This window comes from Bombina bombina, chromosome 7, assembly GCF_027579735.1.
Source record: "Bombina bombina isolate aBomBom1 chromosome 7, aBomBom1.pri, whole genome shotgun sequence".
Classification (NCBI taxonomy): Eukaryota; Metazoa; Chordata; class Amphibia; order Anura; family Bombinatoridae; genus Bombina; species Bombina bombina.
The window spans coordinates 500,517,285-500,536,759 of record NC_069505.1 but is presented as its reverse complement, the minus strand read 5'-3'; the positions used below and the strand labels follow the sequence as shown (position 1 = coordinate 500,536,759).

At 39.6% G+C, this 19,475-nt stretch overlaps 1 protein-coding gene across 1 annotated transcript in view; it reads left to right on the top strand.

Annotated features, from left to right (window-relative positions):
* Positions 1–16,420: 16,420 nt before the first annotated feature.
* The window catches only part of LOC128666879 (cytochrome P450 2G1), a 38,372-nt gene continuing 35,317 nt past the window's right edge, over positions 16,421–19,475 (top strand). The window contains exon 1 of the mRNA XM_053721683.1: positions 16,421–16,731. Within this exon, the coding sequence (XP_053577658.1) occupies positions 16,558–16,731 (174 nt within the window). The 5' untranslated portion in view covers positions 16,421–16,557. The remainder of the gene's footprint in view (positions 16,732–19,475) is intronic.

The window sequence follows — 19,475 nt, the reverse complement described above, 5'->3', positions numbered from 1 at the left end:
AAGTGCTGCAACAAAGCTCTCTGCAAACACATCTGTGTCAACACATTTGTGAAAGCAGCACAGCTAATCACAAGAGCAAATCCTATAACATTAAAGTGGCATATTCATGTATATCTGCAAATGTGGCATACATGATACATTGCACTGCATGTTATATTGGAGAAACTAGCCAAAAACTGCACCTTCGGATGAACTTACACAGACACTCAATCAAAAACCACTGTGAAACAAAATACTGTACCCCTGTTGGTCACCTTTTCACCCAACCTGACCACTCCATCCAAAACCTAAAAATCAAGATTCTCAGAGGCAACTTCAAAAACGCCATGGAAAGAAAAACCTTTTAAATAAAATTGATAATGCACTTCAACTTGCTAAATTCTGGACTTTCTGGTTTCTTAACCCATTATCAAATCTTTTTGTAATGTACTTTCATATACTGTAGTTAATTACATTGTATATTCCACACTCTCTAAGCAAAGATACATAGTGATGTCCCGAATAGTTCGCCGGCGAATACTTCCCGGCGAACATAGCTTGTTCGCGTTCGCAACGGTGGGCGAACATATGCGATGTTCGATCCGCCCCCTATTCGTCATCATTGAGTAAACTTTGACCCTGTATCTCACAGTCTGCAGACACATTCCAGCCAATCAGCAGCAGACACTCCCTCCCAGACCCTCCCAGCTCCTGGACAGCAGCCATTTTAGATTCATTCGGAAGCTGTTTTCTTAGTGAGAGGAGGGACAGTGTAGCTGCTGCTGATTTAATAGGGAAATTGATAGCTAGGCTAGTGTATTCAGTGTCCACTACAGTCCTGAAGGACTCATCTGAGCTCTGCTGTAAGGACAGTACCCCAAAAAGCCCTTTTTAGGGCTGCTTTTTTTTTTCCTGTGTAATCTAATTGCAGTTGCCTGCCTGCCAGCGTGTGTGCCAGGCTCACAGTGTATACTGTGCCCACTTGCCCAGTGCCACCACTCATATCTGGTGTAACATTAGTGTAAATTTAAAAAAAAAAACTTTTTTGACTGTGAAACATCAGTCTGCTTGTGTAATCTAATTGCAGTTGCCTGCCTGCCAGCGTCGGTGCCAGGCCCACTTGCCCACAGTGCCACCACTCATATCTGTTGTAACAGTAGTGTAAATTTTTTAAAAAAAAAACTTTTTTGACTGTTAAACATCAGTCTGCTAGTGTAATCTAATTGCAGTTGCCTGCCTGCCAGCACGTGTGCCAGGCTCACAGCGTATACTGTGCCCACTTGCCCAGTGCCACCACTCATATCTGTTGTAACAGTAGTGTAAATTTAAAAAAAAAAAACTTTTTTGACTGTGAAACATCAGTCTGCTAGTGTAATCTAATTGCAGTTGCCTGCCTGCCAGCGTGTGTGCCAGGCTCACAGTGTATACTGTGCCCACTTGCCCAGTGCCACCACTCATGTCTGGTGTAACATTAGTGTAAATTTAAAAAAAAAACTTTTTTGACTGTGAAACATCAGTCTGCTAGTGTAACCTAATTGCAGTTGCCTGCCTGCCAGCCAGCGTGTGTCCCAGGCCCACTTGCCCACAGTGCCACCACTCATATCTGTTGTAACAGTAGTGTAAATTTAAAAAAAAACTTTTTTGACTGTTAAACATCAGTCTGCTAGTGTAATCTAATTGCAGTTGCCTGCCTGCCAGCGTGTGTGCCAGGCTCACAGCGTATACTGTGCCCACTTGCCCAGTGCCACCACTCATGTCTGGTGTAACATTAGTGTAAATTTAAAAAAAAAACTTTTTTGACTGTGAAACATCAGTCTGCTAGTGTAACCTAATTGCAGTTGCCTGCCTGCCTGCCAGCGTGTGTGCCAGGCCCACTTGCCCAGTGCCACCACTCATATCTGGTGTAACAAACAGTAGTGTAAATTTAAAAAAAAAAAACTTTTTTGACTGTGAAACATCAGTCTGCTAGTGTAATCTAATTGCAGATGCCTGCCAGCGTGTGTGCCAGGCCCACTTGCCCACAGTGCCACCACTCATATCTGTTGTAACAGTAGTGTAAATGTTTTTAAAAAAAACTTTTTTGACTGTTAAACATCAGTCTGCTAGTGTAATCTAATTGCAGTTGCCTGCCTGCCAGCGTGTGTGCCAGGCCCACTTGCCCACAGTGCCACCACTCATATCTGTTGTAACAGTAGTGTAAATTTAAAAAAAAAAACTTTTTTGACTGTGAAATATCAGTCTGCTAGTGTAATCTAATTGCAGTTGCCTGCCTGCCAGCGTGTGTGCCAGGCTCACAGCGTATACTGTGCCCACTTGCCCAGTGCCACCACTCATATCTGTTGTAACAGTAGTGTAAATTTAAAAAAAAAAAACTTTTTTGACTGTAAAACATCAGTCTGCTACTGTAATCTAATTGCAGTTGCCTGCCTGCCTGCCTGCCAGCGTGTGTGCCAGGCCCACTTGCCCACAGTGCCACCACTCATATCTGTTGTAACAGTAGTGTAAATGTTTTTAAAAAAAACTTTTTTGACTGTTAAACATCAGTCTGCTAGTGTAATCTAATTGCAGTTGCCTGCCTGCCAGCGTGTGTGCCAGGCCCACTTGCCCACAGTGCCACCACTCATATCTGTTGTAACAGTAGTGTAAATTTAAAAAAAAACTTTTTTGACTGTGAAACATCAGTCTGCTAGTGTAATCTAATTGCAGATGCCTGCCAGCGTGTGTGCCAGGCCCACTTGCCCACAGTGCCACCACTCATATCTGTTGTAACAGTAGTGTAAATGTTTTTAAAAAAAACTTTTTTGACTGTTAAACATCAGTCTGCTAGTGTAATCTAATTGCAGTTGCCTGCCTGCCAGCGTGTGTCCCAGGCCCACTTGCCCACAGTGCCACCACTCATATCTGTTGTAACAGTAGTGTAAATTTAAAAAAAAACTTTTTTGACTGTTAAACATCAGTCTGCTAGTGTAATCTAATTGCAGTTGCCTGCCTGCCAGCGTGTGTGCCAGGCTCACAGCGTATACTGTGCCCACTTGCCCAGTGCCACCACTCATATCTGGAGTAACGTTAGTGTAAATTAAAAAAAAAAAAACTTTTTTGACTGTGAAACATCAGTCTGCTAGTGTAATCTAATTGCAGTTGCCTGCCTGCCTGCCAGCGTGTGTGCCAGGCCCACTTGCCCAGTGCCACCACTCATATCTGGTGTAACAAACAGTAGTGTAAATTAAAAAAAAAAAACTTTTTTGACTGTGAAACATCAGTCTGCTAGTGTAATCTAATTGCAGATGCCTGCCAGCGTGTGTGCCAGGCCCACTTGCCCACAGTGCCACCACTCATATCTGTTGTAACAGTAGTGTAAATGTTTTTAAAAAAAACTTTTTTGACTGTTAAACATCAGTCTGCTAGTGTAATCAAATTGCAGTTGCCTGCCTGCCAGCGTGTGTGCCAGGCCCACTTGCCCACAGTGCCACCACTCATATCTGTTGTAACAGTAGTGTAAATTTAAAAAAAAAAACTTTTTTGACTGTGAAATATCAGTCTGCTAGTGTAATCTAATTGCAGTTGCCTGCCTGCCAGCGTGTGTGCCAGGCTCACAGCGTATACTGTGCCCACTTGCCCAGTGCCACCACTCATATCTGTTGTAACAGTAGTGTAAATTTTAAAAAAAAAAACTTTTTTGACTGTAAAACATCAGTCTGCTACTGTAATCTAATTGCAGTTGCCTGCCTGCCTGCCTGCCAGCGTGTGTGCCAGGCCCACTTGCCCACAGTGCCACCACTCATATCTGTTGTAACAGTAGTGTAAATGTTTTTAAAAAAAACTTTTTTGACTGTTAAACATCAGTCTGCTAGTGTAATCTAATTGCAGTTGCCTGCCTGCCAGCGTGTGTGCCAGGCCCACTTGCCCACAGTGCCACCACTCATATCTGTTGTAACAGTAGTGTAAATTTAAAAAAAAAAACTTTTTTGACTGTGAAACATCAGTCTGCTAGTGTAATCTAATTGCAGTTGCCTGCCTGCCAGCGTGTGTGCCAGGCTCACAGCGTATACTGTGCCCACTTGCCCAGTGCCACCACTCATATCTGTTGTAACAGTAGTGTAAATTTAAAAAAAAAAACTTTTTTGACTATGAAACATCAGTCTGCTAGTGTAATCTAATTGCAGTTGCCTGCCTGCCAGCGTGTGTGCCAGGCACACCTGCCCAGTGCCACCACTCATATCTGGTGTAACAAACAGTAGTGTAAATTTAAAAAAAAAAACTTTTTTGACTGTGAAACATCAGTCTGCTAGTGTAATCTAATTGCAGTTAGGAGGACCTACCAAGCATCTTTTTCCATCTCCCGGTTCCTAAAATCCATGCCATATACACGTCCCCTGGTGCCCCAACTGCCTCTGGGAACCTTACCATGCGTCCCAGACCGCACGTCTTGTAATTCTCTGTCTGGGAAATTATCTATCAAATCTATCTATTTATCTATCAAATCTATCTATTTATCTATCTATCTATCTATCTATCTATCTATCGTATCTATCAAATGTATATTGCATCTAGTGATCTATCTATCTAATCTATGTATCTATCTATCTATCAAATCTATCTATCTCGTTGCCGGACTGTTTTGTGACAGCCACTTGTGTTTCGGCCAAATGTCCGTCGGCCAAATGTCCGTTGGCTAAAAGTCCGGCCACGATTGCACACGCAGTGCCCCAAATTTGAAGTAGGAGGACCGATCAAGCATCTTTTTCCATCTCCCTGTTCCTAAAATCCATGCCATATACACGTCCCCTGATAGGGGGCGTAACAGGTATTAAACTGATCAGAATAGTACTACTGAACACACCACTCATATCTGGTGGCACAGTAGATTGCACGCGCAGTGCCCCAAATTTGAAGTAGGAGGACTGACCAAGCATCTTTTTCCATCTCCCGGTTCCTAAAATCCATGTCATATACACGTCACCTGGCGCCGCAACTGCCTCTGGGAACCTTACCATGGGTCCCAGACCGCACATCTTGTAATTCTCTGTCTGGGAAATTATATATCTATCAAATCTATCTATTTATCTATCAAATCTATCTATCGTATCTATCAAATGTATATTGCATCTATTGATCTATCTATCTATCTATCTAATCTATGTATCTATGTATCTATGTATCTATCAAATCTATCTATCTCGTGGTTGTGCAAATGGACTGTTTGCGGTTGTTTGCGATGCGTTAAACGGGGAGTTTGGTCTGTCACTGTGAAGCGGGCGTAACCCTTACACTACCTGATCGATACAACATCATACCTGATGTTTTAAAGCACGTTATTCCAAACAATTTAGGAATGTTAGGTGATTTATGCCCTTTATGGATTAAAACCAGACTAATTTTACGTGGGAGTTTTGCCATGGATCCCCCTCCGGCATGCCACAGTCTAGGTGTTAGTCCCCTTGAAACAACTTTTCCATCACTATTGTGGCCAGAAAGAGTCCCTGTGGGTTTTAAAATTCGCCTGCCTATTGAAGTCAATGGCGGTTCGCCCGGTTCGCCAGTTCGCGAACAGTTGCGGACGTTCGCGTTCGCTGTTCGCGAACGGAAAATTTTCAGTTTGCAACATCACTAAAGATACACAGGTAACCCTATGTCAACACTTTTGTCATTATCATTATTCCCCTTTCTTACCTTTCTCCTTTTTTGACTATCTTATATTTCCCTGTATACCTAATTTCCAATCTTTATTCATATTGATTCTATGTTGATATATAACTTTATGTCAGTATATGCTTTGTGTAAAACCATATATTTCCCCTGCCTGTTATCTGTTACTGACACTATCTGCCTGTCTCCTAAACGCCCATCATCATGATTTTTATGACACCCCCTCCTCCCCCTGCATTCAGACCTCTGTAACACTTTGTCTTTTTAGCCTGTGTTTTAAGATATAATCTGTAAATTCCATCAAATTGGTCAGTATTGCTTCAGACTTGAAAAAGAAAGACACTCTTCCGAAAGCTTGTCATCTTATAAATGTATAGTTAGTCCAATAAAAAAGTATCATTGCTCAATGCAATACTCTTGTTATTTTTATATATATATATATATATATATATATATATATATATATATATATATATATATATATATATATATATATATATATATATATATATAATCTGAATAGGAATAAGCACTCACTGGATTTCAAAACAACAAATATTTATTCGGCAGTGACGTTTCGGGGCATTCACCCCTTCCTCAGACAACGTTGTCTGAGGAAGGGGTGAATGCCCCGAAACGTCACTGCCGAATAAATATTTGTTGTTTTGAAATCCAGTGAGTGCTTATTCCTATTCAGATTGTTCATTCCGTTAAGCACCCTGGTCTGTGTCTGGGTTGGCCAGTGAGAGTGCACTAAATTGAAGTCTCTATATATATATATATATAATAACAATTAGCCAGTGGCCCAGCACTCCAACCAAGGTGGTGTGTAGTAGACCTGGGTGCAATCCTCAAAATGTAGATATTTAGATCTGTGTCAAGAAGGGCACTCTCAGGATTTGTAGATTCAAATAAAAAGACTTTATTCATACATCAACAAAGAATAGTCAACGTTTCGGCCCCTATCTGAGCCTTCATCAGGACATATTAAATCTTTGAATGGCTGTATAGCCTAACTCCCAGATTAGAAAACAAGTGTGTATCATGCTTGTTTTCTAATATATATATATTCGTTCCTGAGAGTCTCCTTTCTCTTTTTTCTCTCTCCCTCTCCCCACACCCGGGGTGCTCTTCAATGCTTTATGCAGGTTAGACTGAGTAAGCACTCACATGGGTTTTAGTGTATCACCAAATGTTTTATTGCAATACAGTTTTGTTTTAGGTTACCCTCATCTTCAGACAATAAAAATTACAAGCACAGCATCCATCCTTTCACATCATTTCAAGAGCCCCATCTCATGGGTCCTCCACTTTGCCGATGGCTCTCTGGAATTGCTCGCCACCACTTGACTGCCACAGTGCATGTTCATCTATCACCATAGCAACTGGACTTACGCAGTGGCTGAATTGTACAACAAAATATCTATTAACTAGTTGAAAACAGCCCAAATATAACTATGATTCAAAGCACAGATACCCTATAAAATAATCTTATAGAAAACCCTATACACACCACATCTTACAGAATGAAGTCCTAGGCATCACCGTATATCCACCTTGACTTTCACTGCAGTAACAAGTTTGCTCTATCCCCTACCCATGATGGGGGATAAGCAAAGTTCCTCACCACCTCCTATTTTGATATGCCTCTTTCTATTGCTGATTGAATGGCTGCCCCATGATTTGCCATCCAATTTTTTTTTTCTTCTTGTTTTTCTATACTATATTTTTTCTTGTTTTCCCTCATCCATGTAAGGGGAGCATAGTCAGTCACCAATCTGAATTTCCTTACTAAGAGATAATATTTTAGATGGTCAACCACCCATTTTATTTCCAGACACTTCTCACTATTGCATATCTCCTTTCATGAGGATCAAGTTTCCTACTCAAATACAAGACAGGGTCCTCTTCCCCCTTTCTCTCTTGAGAAAGGACCGCTCCAAGATCTGAAGCATCAGTCTGTAAAGTAAACTCTTTGGAAGAGTCAGGGGTTATCTGAACTGGCTTCTCTAATTGCAAACATCAAATAAAGCAAAAGAAAACAGTTTTTACCATCTTTGTCAATTACTTTCTGTAACATAGCTTTTAAGGTTGTATTAAATCGTTTAACTAAACCATCCGTAAACATAAAAATTAATTATTTAGCAATGGATTTTGTGGAGGTCGTTCGCATGGGTATTGCCTCTCGGTAATGGGTAGCATAGTCAAGTATTACCAAAATATACTGATGCCCCCTAGCTAGACTGACCATATTGCCGCTTTAAAAAGTGACACATATGAAAAATACATATGTCAGGGTTCTTATAATGGAATATTATTCAAAACATTTCTTTAAACAGCCCTGACATATGTATTTTTCATATGTGTGCCTTTTTAAAGCGGCAATATGGTCAGCCTACCCCTAGCTGACTTTACAAGTGGCCCCACAAAATCCATTGCAATACATTCAAATGGAACCTCTATAATACGTAAAGGCACTAAAGGCACTGCAGTAAGCAGTAAATAGAGCCGTAAACTGATATTCAGGGCATGAAGAACAGTAATTTGTAAGTGCTGCAAAAATACCAGACCAGTAAAACCTTCTGAGGATTCTCTTTTCCACCTCTTAGAGGTCCCCAAGAATATGGCTATGGGAAAGTTTTAACACAGTGTCCCGATAAAATTGCGGTACCAATAATTTCTTTATTAAGAAAAGTGAAAAAACACCGGTAGTTAAAACTTCCCCAAAAAGCAGGAATGTCAGACAAGGCACCATTAGGGGTCAATAACTTTATTTATGTGGCGGCGATATCGGGAGCGGCAGATTAGGGGTTAATAACATAACGTAGGTGGCGGCGATGTCGGGAGTGGCAGATTAGGGGTGTTTAGACTCAGGGTTTATGTTAGGGTGTTAGGTTTAAACGTTAGTTTTTTTCCCCCATAGACATCAATGGGGCTGCGCTACGGAGCTTTTCTTTCCGCGATCGCAGGTGTTTGATTTTTTCTTACCTACTCTCCACATTGATGTCTATGGGGAAAGCGTGCACAAGCACGTCAAAACAGTGCTTGTTTTTTGTGCAGTATGGAGCTTAAAATCACCATATCGCACGCACAAGCCGGGTTTTTCAAAAGTTGTAATGGCTGTGCTATAGGGAGTTAAATAACGCAACTTTTGTTTAACGTTCGTTAATTTCCCTATAGTGCGCATTACTCGTAATCTAGCTGTATGTGTTTAATCTTAATAGTTTCAAACCAACTATTTATCCTAAAGAGTTGCGATTTATCTTACCTGATATTTTACTTTATGTGACATATTGTTTCACAAACGATCACTTATATAATTGTTGTAAAAATATTGGATACAAAGTTTACATAGGATTTGGCTATTAATGTCCCCGCTATAAGTATCTGATTTTTATACAGACTAATTTAGTCATCTACTTTGTTTTCCTTATTTCATTGTAGATCCTCTCCGCTATTATTGATGCTAGATGTTTTCCAAGAAATGCCGTTTGACTAACTTTTTATTTTTAGTTTAATTATTTTCGTATTTATATATATATTTACATGGTTTTGACACTACACCACTTGACAAAATGATTTAATGTCACAAACTAAGTCACACTAAATTGCTTGGGACACTTTACCATTTGTTATTTAGACTACGAATAATTTGTTTACTAATATCACCATGGCAATTACATGGTGCGTTAACTTGGGTGATGATACCGGAAGTACTTGTTTTTTGAAACCGCAGCAGTTCACGAACAATCAAAGGGGTATGTTAAATTTCTTTACTTATCGTATTTGCATATTTGATGGTTTATGTTATAGATAGCTTGTGTTTACTACACTATACACTGTCTGAGGAAGGGGTTAATGACCCTGAAACGTCACAGGAGTGTTTGCTTGAACAATAAAGGTCTTTGTTTGCTTCACAAATTTCAGTGAGTGCCGCTTACCATTTATGACCACCCTGGTTGCTGACGGGAACGTGAGAGTGCCTGCCTTTTCAATTTATTTATATATGCAGTGACCTCAACTAATATTCGTACTTGGTAGATATGAGCAAAGAAGGCTGTGAAAATGTATCTTTATTTTGTAACTTTTTTGATCTTTTGTTTAAAAAATACACAACATACTCGGCTCTCATGGATATCAAACAATTGCAAAAACAACACAGGTTGATCCAAAAAAAAAAATCTTTGTTAAATGTATGTGTGCCACAATTATTGGCACCATTTTAGTGAATACTGTGTGCTACCTCCTTTTGCCAAGATAACAGCTCTGAGTTGTCTCTTATAATGCCTGATGAGGTTGATATATATAAATACATGGCAAGTGATCCAAGACCATCTGGACTCTGCTCTTCAGTTCATCCCACAGATTTTATATGTGGTTCAAGTCAGGGGACTGATATGACCATGGCAGAACCTTGATATTGTGGTCAGTAAACCATTTTTGTGTTTATTTTGATGTATGTTTTGGATTATTGTCCTGCTGGAAGATCCAACCATGGCCCATTTTAAACTTTCTGTAAGAGGCAGCCAGGTGTTCATTTAATGGCCTCAAGTTATCAAGCCGTCAACCGCAAATACGCTGGAATTCCGCAGCGTATTTGTGGCGAGGCTGATTCGCCATAGTTATCAAGCCCTACTGCCCGGCAAAAGTAGAATTTAGTGACGTAACCTACGATCCGCCAGACTCAGTCCGACACAGATCGATGGTTACGTCACTACAGATGTTCCGAACGCAAGTTCCGCACAATCTGACTACTTTTGGTAGTTATCAAACTACTACCAGATACGCTCACCACTATTCCGGGCCAGCCTACCTGGATTTCAATCCGCCGCCCTGGAGGCGGCGGATCCCATAGGAATCAATGGGAGTCTGACCAGAGCGAAAGCTCATGTTCGCTGCTGCCCGATATCCCATTGATTCCTATGGGAGATGTCTGCACCTAACACCCTAACATGTACCCCGAGTCTAAACACTCCTAATCTGCCCCCCCTACCCCGCCGCAACTAAATAAACTTATTACCCCCTAAACCGCCGCTCCCGGACCCCGCTGCAACTATAATAAACATGTTAACCCCTAAATCGCCGCTCCCGGACCCCGCCGCCACCTACATAATACATATTAACCCCTAATCTGCCGTCCCCTATACCACCGCCACCAACATAAACTTATTAACCCCTATCCTGCGGATCCCGGACCCCATCGCAACTAAATAAATTGTTTAACCTCTAAACCGCCGCACCCGTAGCCCACCGCCACCTATATTAAAGTTATTAACCCCTATCCTGCCCCCCACTACACCGCCGCCACCTACATTAAACTCATTAACCCCTAAACCGCCGCTCCCGGACCCCGTTGCCACCTATATTAAACTTATTAACCCCTAAACCTAAGTCTAACACTAACACCCCCCTAACTTTAATATTATTTTAATAAATCTAAATAAAACTTACTATTATTAACTAAATTAATCCTATTTAAAAATAAATACTTACCTATAAAATAAACCCTAAGATAGCTACAATATAACAAATAAAAATATAGTAGCTATTTTAGGATTTATTTTTATTTTACAGGCAACTTTGTATTTATTTTAACTAGGTACAATAGTTATTAAATAGTTATTAACTATTTAATAACTACCTAGCTAAAATAAGTACAAAATTACCTGTAAAATAAATCCTAACCTAAGTTACAATTAAACCTAACACTACACTATCATTAAATAAATTCACTACAATTACCTAAAATTAAATTAAATAAACTAAACTATAGTAAAAAAACCCACTAAATTACAGAAAATAAAAAAGAATTACAAAAAGTTTAAACTAATTACACCTAATCTAAGCCCCCTAATAAAATAATAAAGCCCCCCAAAATAAAAAAATGCCCTACCCTATTCTAAATTACAAAGTATCCAGCTCTTTTTGCGGGGCATTGCCCCAAAGTAATCAGCTCTTTTACCTGTAAAAAAAAATACAACCCCCCCAACATTAAAACCCACCAACCACATACCCCTACTCTAACCCACCCAAACCCCCCTTAAAAAAACCTAACACTAACCCCCTGAAGATCTCCCTACCTTGAGCCGTCTTCACCCAACCGGGCCGAAATCTTCATCCAAGGTGTGCAATCCATCTGGAGCTGAGCGGAGCCATCTTCCAAGGAGCCGACGCGGAGCCATCCTCTTCAACCGACGACTGAACAACTAATGAAGGTTCATTTAAGGGACGTCATCCAAGATGGCGTCCCTCGAATTCCGATTGGCTGATAGGATTCTATCAGCCAATCGGAATTAAGGTAAGAAAAATCTGATTGGCTGATTCAATCAGCCAATCAGATTGAAGTTCAATCCGATTGGCTGATCCAATCAGCCAATCGGATTGAGCTTGCATTCTATTGGCTGATCGGAACAGCCAATAGAATGCGAGCTCAATCTGATTGGCTGATTGGATCAGCCAATCGGATTGAACTTCAATCTGATTGGCTGATTGGATCAGCCAATCGGATTGAACTTCAATCTGATTGGCTGATTGAATCAGCCAATCAGATTTTTCTTACCTTAATTCCGATTGGCTGATAGAATTGGAATTCGAGGGACGCCATCTTGGATGACGTCCCTTAAAGGAACCTTCATTCGTCATTCAGTCGTCGGTTGAAGAGGATGGCTCCGCGTCGGCTCCTTGGAAGATGGCTCCGTTCCGCTCCGTTTGGATGAAGATTGAAGACGCCGCCTGGATGGAGGACCTCTTCTGCGCACCTTGGATGAAGATTTAATTTATTTAATGATAGTGTAGTGTTAGGTTTAATTGTAACTTAGGTTAGGATTTATTTTACAGGTAATTTTGTACTTATTTTAGCTAGGTAGTTATTAAATAGTTAATAACTATTTAATAACTATTGTACCTAGTTAAAATAAATACAAAGTTGCCTGTAAAATAAAAATAAATCCTAAAATAGCTACAATATAATTATTAGTTATATTGTAGCTATCTTAGGGTTTATTTTATAGGTAAATATTTATTTTTAAATAGGATTATTTTAGTTAAAAATAGTAAGTTTTATTTAGATTTATTAAAATAATATTAAAGTTAGGGGGTGTTAGTGTTAGACTTAGGTTTAGGGGTTAATAAGTTTAATATAGGTGGCAGCGGGGTCCGGGAGCGGCGGTTTAGGGGTTAAACATTTAATTTAGTTGCGGCGGGGTCTGGGAGCGGAGGTTTAGGGGTTAATGAGTTTAATGTAGGTGGCGGCGGTGTAGTGGGGGGCAAGATAGGGGTTAATAACTTTAATATAGGTGGCGGTGGGCTACAGGTGCGGCGGTTTAGGGGTTACACAATTTATTTAGTTGCGGCTGGGTCCAGGATCCGCAGGATAGGGGTTAATAACTTGAATATAGGTGGTGGCGGTGTAGTGGGGGGCAGGATAGGGGTTAATAGGTATAATGTAGGTGGCGGCGGGGTCCGGGAGCGGCGGTTTAGGGGTTAATACATTTATTTTAGTTGCGGCTGGGGGCAAGAGCGGCAGTTTAGGGGGTAATAACTTTATTTAGGTGCGGGGGGCTCCAGGAGCGGCGGTTTAGGGGGTAAAACAGTGTAGTTTAGTGTGGGTGCTTAGTGACAGGCTATCAAGAAAGCTGCGAAGCAGCCGATGAGCAGCGAGATCGATGACTGTCAGTTAACAACAATCCGCTGCTCATCGCTCCGTACTTGGTGCGCGGCTTCTTGACAGCTTTTTTGATAACTTTGGCGAACGTTTTCAGATCCGCGGCGGCGATCGTAGGCGAGCTTAGGCAAGCGTATTGGGGCAGCGAATGCAGGAAAGTAGACGACTTCATAACTAGAGGCCAATATCTGTCAATATTTTATAGACTCCTTGATGCCATGTACCCTAACAAAATGTCCAGGTCCTCTGGCAGAAAAACAGCCCCAAAATATTAAAGAGCCGCCACCATATTTAACCGTGGGCATGAGGTACTTTTCCTTATGGCTACTTATCTGTGTGCGCAAAACCCACCTTTGGTGTTTATTGCCGAAAAAGCTCTATTTTGGTTTCATCTGATCATAGAATCTGATCCCGTTTGAAGTTCCATTAGTGTTTGGCAAACTGAAGAATCTTGAGTTTGATTTTGGCTGGAAGCAGAGGCTTTTTTCTTAAAACTCTTCAAAGCAATTTGTGGTGATGTAGGTGACGTTGGATTGTAGTTTTGGAGACTTTCTGACTCCAAGTCGCAACTAACTTTTGCAATTCTCCAGCTATGATCGTTGGATATATTTTGTCCACTTGAACCATCCTCTTCACAGTGCGTTGAGACAATATAGACACACGTCCTCTTCCAGGTTGATTCATAACATTTCCAGTTGTCTAGAACTTCTTTATTATTGCCCTAATGTTGTAAATGGGCATTTTTAATGTTTTTGCTATTTTCTTATAGCCACTTACCATTTTGTGAAGCTCAACGACCTTTTGCTGCACATCACAGCTATATTCCTTGGTCCTACACTTTGTGATGAATGACTAAGGAAATTTGTTCACCCATGACTTCCTGTTTCACAGGGCTATAAATATGAGGTAACATAAAGGCCAATCTCCTGTTCTTAATCACCCAGGTGTACTAAAAAATGTAAAATATCAATAGGAATATACTTCAAATATATTTTTCTCATATGAATTCATAAGCCTGCCAATAATTGTGCCACACATATTTATCAAATATATATTTTTTTTTTTGGTTAAACATGTGTTATGTTTGTATATACACTGTATGTGTGTGTGTGTGTATATATATATATATTTATTTACTCTTAAAATAAGTTGTTAGAAACTTCAGGCATTGCAATAGAAACTATGTATTGTTGAACTTGTGATATTTTTTATGATTAGCACTTGAGATCAAATTCTGGGAGCCAGACCAAACATATTCCCTCACTTAACTATTGATGTGCTTGAAGTTTTCATTCAGTATGTTGTGCTAGTCACTTCCAGAGATGCCATTAAACTACAGTAAAAAATAAATAAATATAAAATTCACTTTTCTCAGTAAATGGTGAAATACACCTAAAAAGGTTTTTATAATAAAGTTGATCTAGATTTGGAAATAAACTTTAACATTTCTTCCATAAGGTTTCTTCAGTGATAGGGGCCGATTTATCAAAGCATCAATCTCTGTGAATTAGCTGGCATCAATATACGCTCACCAGACATCGCTGCCGCAAATTTACATACGATGCCCTTATTTATTAAAAACTCTGTCAAAAACACGTGTGTCAAGTATGGAGCGATGAACTGTTTATTCCAACTTTACTTATACCATTTCATTACTGTCCTTTTATTTTTCATCTGTAAATGTGCAATAAATAGCTACATTTATACTTGAACAAATAATAATATCTCATAGATAGGTATTTTCTTTGTATTTGTTATAAAAAACTGATATATGATATTTTCACATACATTAATGTATATATATATATTTCTAAAAATATGCCTATCTCATGTTTTTTTTCTTGTTTTTTTAAATGATTATTAATGCTAGAATTTGTACATATATCTTTGCACATACTTGTGTGTGTGTGTGTATATATATATATATATATATATATATATATATGTGTGTGTTATGTCACAAATATTTTGCAAACATATTTACATGTCCCTAAATTCCTTTTATTATTCTAAACATTGTTGTCTTTCATATCTCTGTGTTTATTTATACCACTATATGTATATAGTGTAAATATATTAATATTCTGAGCAAGAATAATTGTGAATATAACATGTAATCAGGGTTTTATATGTATTTATTTGAAATCAATGAATATTTTAAGAGCTGGGCCAATTTTCTCTCTTCACCTGTGTAATCCCTACTGATTGAAGTCTAGTTTTAAACACCACACCTACACAGGTGTTATAAAATGGGCTGGCATATTACATGACATTTCTTAATGAAAATGAAATTCAAGAGTAGGAATAAGAACACTGAAAATAGCATGACAGTAAAGAGGTAATTTTAATTTCTGCTGTATCAGATTCATGAAAGTTTAGTGTTAGGTAGACTATACCACATACCCCTACTCTAACCCACCCAAACCCCCCTTAAAAAAACCTAACAGTAACCCCCTGAAGATCTCCCTACCTTGAGCCGTCTTCACCCAACCGGGCCGAAATCTTCATCCGCCATAGAGCCTTTATTCCCTTATTCCTATAATTTGTGTTCAGTTCTGACTTCCTCTATGTGTTTAAAGGGACATTGTACACTAGATATTTCTTTGCATAAATATTTAGTAGATGATCCATTTATATAGCCAATCTGGGAGTGTTTTTGTAACAATGTATAGTGTTGCTTATTTTTTAATAACATTGTGCTGATTTTCAGACTCCTAACCAAGCTCCACAGTGTCAGATGAATACACACATCCACAGATTCCTGCTGCCTCCTGTTTATGTTATTTGTCTTTTCATATGCAGGTAAAGGGGGAGGGGATGTCTGCTCTTCTTTTTTCCCCAGCCCCTTTAACTGAGTGTACCAGCCTAACCTTATCAAGAATGCTAAATTTGGAGCTTCTAAGTTTTTAAAAGGTTTTATTCTGAATTTTTAGATTAGTATCTGTGCATATACTTTTTTATAGTAGTGTCTATTACATGCAGTTATATGAAAATTGCTGTACACTGTCCCATTAATTATAAATGATCCCTGTCAGCTAGCCTGTAGCTTTAATTTCTCTGAGCGGAAGTGTAATTTGAGTTGTATTGAAAGTTCTCTCTTATTATGAACTTTCATCAACCCATTGTCTTGTTTGCAACCGACTGCAAAGATTAGAGTGAACTATGTGCTTGGAACAAGCAAGTTGGCTTTAATCCATTACATTTCAGTATTAAAACACAACTTTACCCAAGGATCTGTAAGTGTATGAACTGGCTGCTGTCTTACAAACATGGATACTTCATGGCTATGGACGCTGTTTTTGGCAGTATTACTCTCCTATATATACTCATTATGGAAAAGAACCTACAAGAAAAGCAATCTCCCCCCAGGTCCAACCCCTCTCCCCATCATTGGAAACTTACTGCATGTAAAGAGGGGGGAACTTGTAAAGTCTTTGATGAAAGTAAGTTTAATAACTTTTTTTTCCCTTCTAATCACAGGGTATAAGATGACATGATGAGATATGAATACAACATTTTGAGTGGGGAAATTATATTTTTCGGTAACTTTTATTATTGTTATATTGCATTAACAGTTTGAGCAATGTAGATGGATCCCATCAAAAGATATAGAAGTGTACCCAATTTATATATATATATAGACATGTTTATTAAGACCATAGGTCAATAATATTTTATAACTCAAGATTCATTGTGTTCTCTTGTTTAAATATTGTCTCTTAAAATCCCTAACATTCTGATCTAAAACATATGGCAAAATCCCTATCCAACATAGTAGAAATGACTAAAAAATAAGACCTTTGTAATCTGGTAGACAAGGCATTACATATCTGCATTGATGTGAGCAAAATAGGTATACTATAGCAATTTTAAAGGATTGATATATAGGGGCATATCTCCGAATGGAGCTTGATGCCCTGTGTTTCTGGCGAGCCTGCAGGCTCGCCAGAAACAGCAGTTATGAAGCAGCGGTCACAAAGACTGCTGCTCCATAACCTGTCCTCTGAGCAGGCGGACAGACATCGCCGGAAATCAACCCGTTCGAGTACGATCGGGTTGATTGACACCTCCCTGCTGGCGGCCCATTGGCCACGAGTCTTCAGGGGGCAGCGTTGCACCAGAAGCTCTTGTGAGCTGCTGGTGCAATGCTGAATACGGAGAACGTATTGCTCTCCTTATTCAGCGAGGTCTGGCGGTCCTGATCCGCACTGTCGGATCAGGTCCGCCAGACTTTGATAACTAGAGGCCATTGTCTTCTATCTATCTGACTATCTATCTATATATTTCTGTCTGTCCGTCCACCTGTCCGTCCTGTCTACTGAGGTAACAGTATAGTCAGGTGATCTCTGTGGTAACAGTATAGTCAGGTGATCACTGAGGTAACATTATAGTCAGGTGATCACTGTGGTAACAGTATAGTCAGGTGATAACTGAGGTAACATTATAGTCAGGCGATCACCGTGGTAACAGTATAGTCAGGCGATCACTGTGGTAACAGTATAGTCAGGCAATCACTGTGGTAACAGTATAGTCAGGCAATCACTGTGGTAACAGTATAGTCAGGCAATCACTGTGGTAACAGTATAGTCAGGCAATCACTGTGGTAACAGTATAGTCAGGCAATCACTGTGGTAACAGTATAGTCAGGTGATCACTGTGGTAACAGTAAAGTCAGGCAATCACTGTGGTAACAGTATAGTCAGGCAATCACTGTGGTAACAGTATAGTCAGGCAATCACTGTGGTAACAGTATAGTCAGGCAATCACTGTGGTAACAGTATAGTCAGGCAATCACTGTGGTAACAGTATAGTCAGGCGATCACTGAGGTAACAGTATAGTCAGGCGATCACTGTGGTAACAGTATAGTCAGGTGATCACTGACATAACATTATAGTCAGGTGATCACTGACATAACAGTATAGTCAGGCGATTACTGTGGTAACAGTTTAGTCAGGCGATCACTGTGGTAACAGTATAGTCAGGCGATCACTGAGGTAACAGTATAGTCAGGCAATCACTGTGGTAACAGTATAGTCAGGTGATCACTGAGGTAACAGTATAGTCAGGCGATCACTGAGGAAACAGTATAGTCAGGCGATCACTGAGGTAACAGTATAGTCAGGCAATCACTGTGGTAACAGTTTAGTCAGGCGATCACTGTGGTAACAGTATAGTCAGGCAATCACTGTGGTAACAGTATAGTCAGACGATCACTGAGGTAACAGTATAGTCAGGTGATCACTGAGGTAACAGTAAACACCTTGCAAGAAAGAAGTGCTTCTATTTCTGTACTGTGCAATGGGGCCTCTCTAATCTACATTATAGTAACTCAAAAGCCTGTACGGCTCCCTATTTTACATGTGGCTACCTATCGTGACCATTTTGTAAGGTGATTACAGACAGTAATAGAAGTGGTTACTGGGCCATTTTCAATATTATTTACTAAATTTGTTTACAGTTTTTGCTATCTCACATGCCATTAATTATAAAGATAATAATAGTATATTGGGAATCTGCTGGGCCTGCTGAAAATAACAATAAATATTTGTGTGAAATTGACTTCAATAGGGTTTAAATATAGGTAGCAAAAAAAGCTAAAATTTGGCTCAGCACTTGGTGAAAAAAAGTCTTTCCTATGGGGAAGCTTTTGAGACCAGGTGAACAACGGTTTAGACTTAAAGGGACAATCAACACATTCCCAAGTTTTTCATAACCAGCACATTTATATTAATATACAGGTATACCTCACTTTACAGCGCTTCACTTTACAGCGATTCGCTAATACAGCGCTTTGTGGAGCTGAAGTTCAACCTCCAAGGATTTTGAAACAGTGCTGTAAATCATTGTGAGATTGCGAGAAAAGTGACTGGCACCATTTTTCTATGCTTAGTTCACTCTGTTAACTGCATTGCAGTGCAATCTGTGTCTCAGTGCTATAGTCTGGCAAATTTTACTACAGTAATTGTCACTATTTTGCAGGTACAGTATTTATTGAATACTAATTAAATACTTGCTGTGCTAGTGTTAAACTAAACGTAGCACTACTGCACCCCTAATATACAGGGCCGGATTTCCCATTAGGCACAGTAGGCATGTGCCTACAGGCGCACTGCAGTGAGGGGCGCCTGCCAGTATGAGAGAGTGACTATTATATTATCTGCAAAAAAAAAATCTAAATTGAAAAAC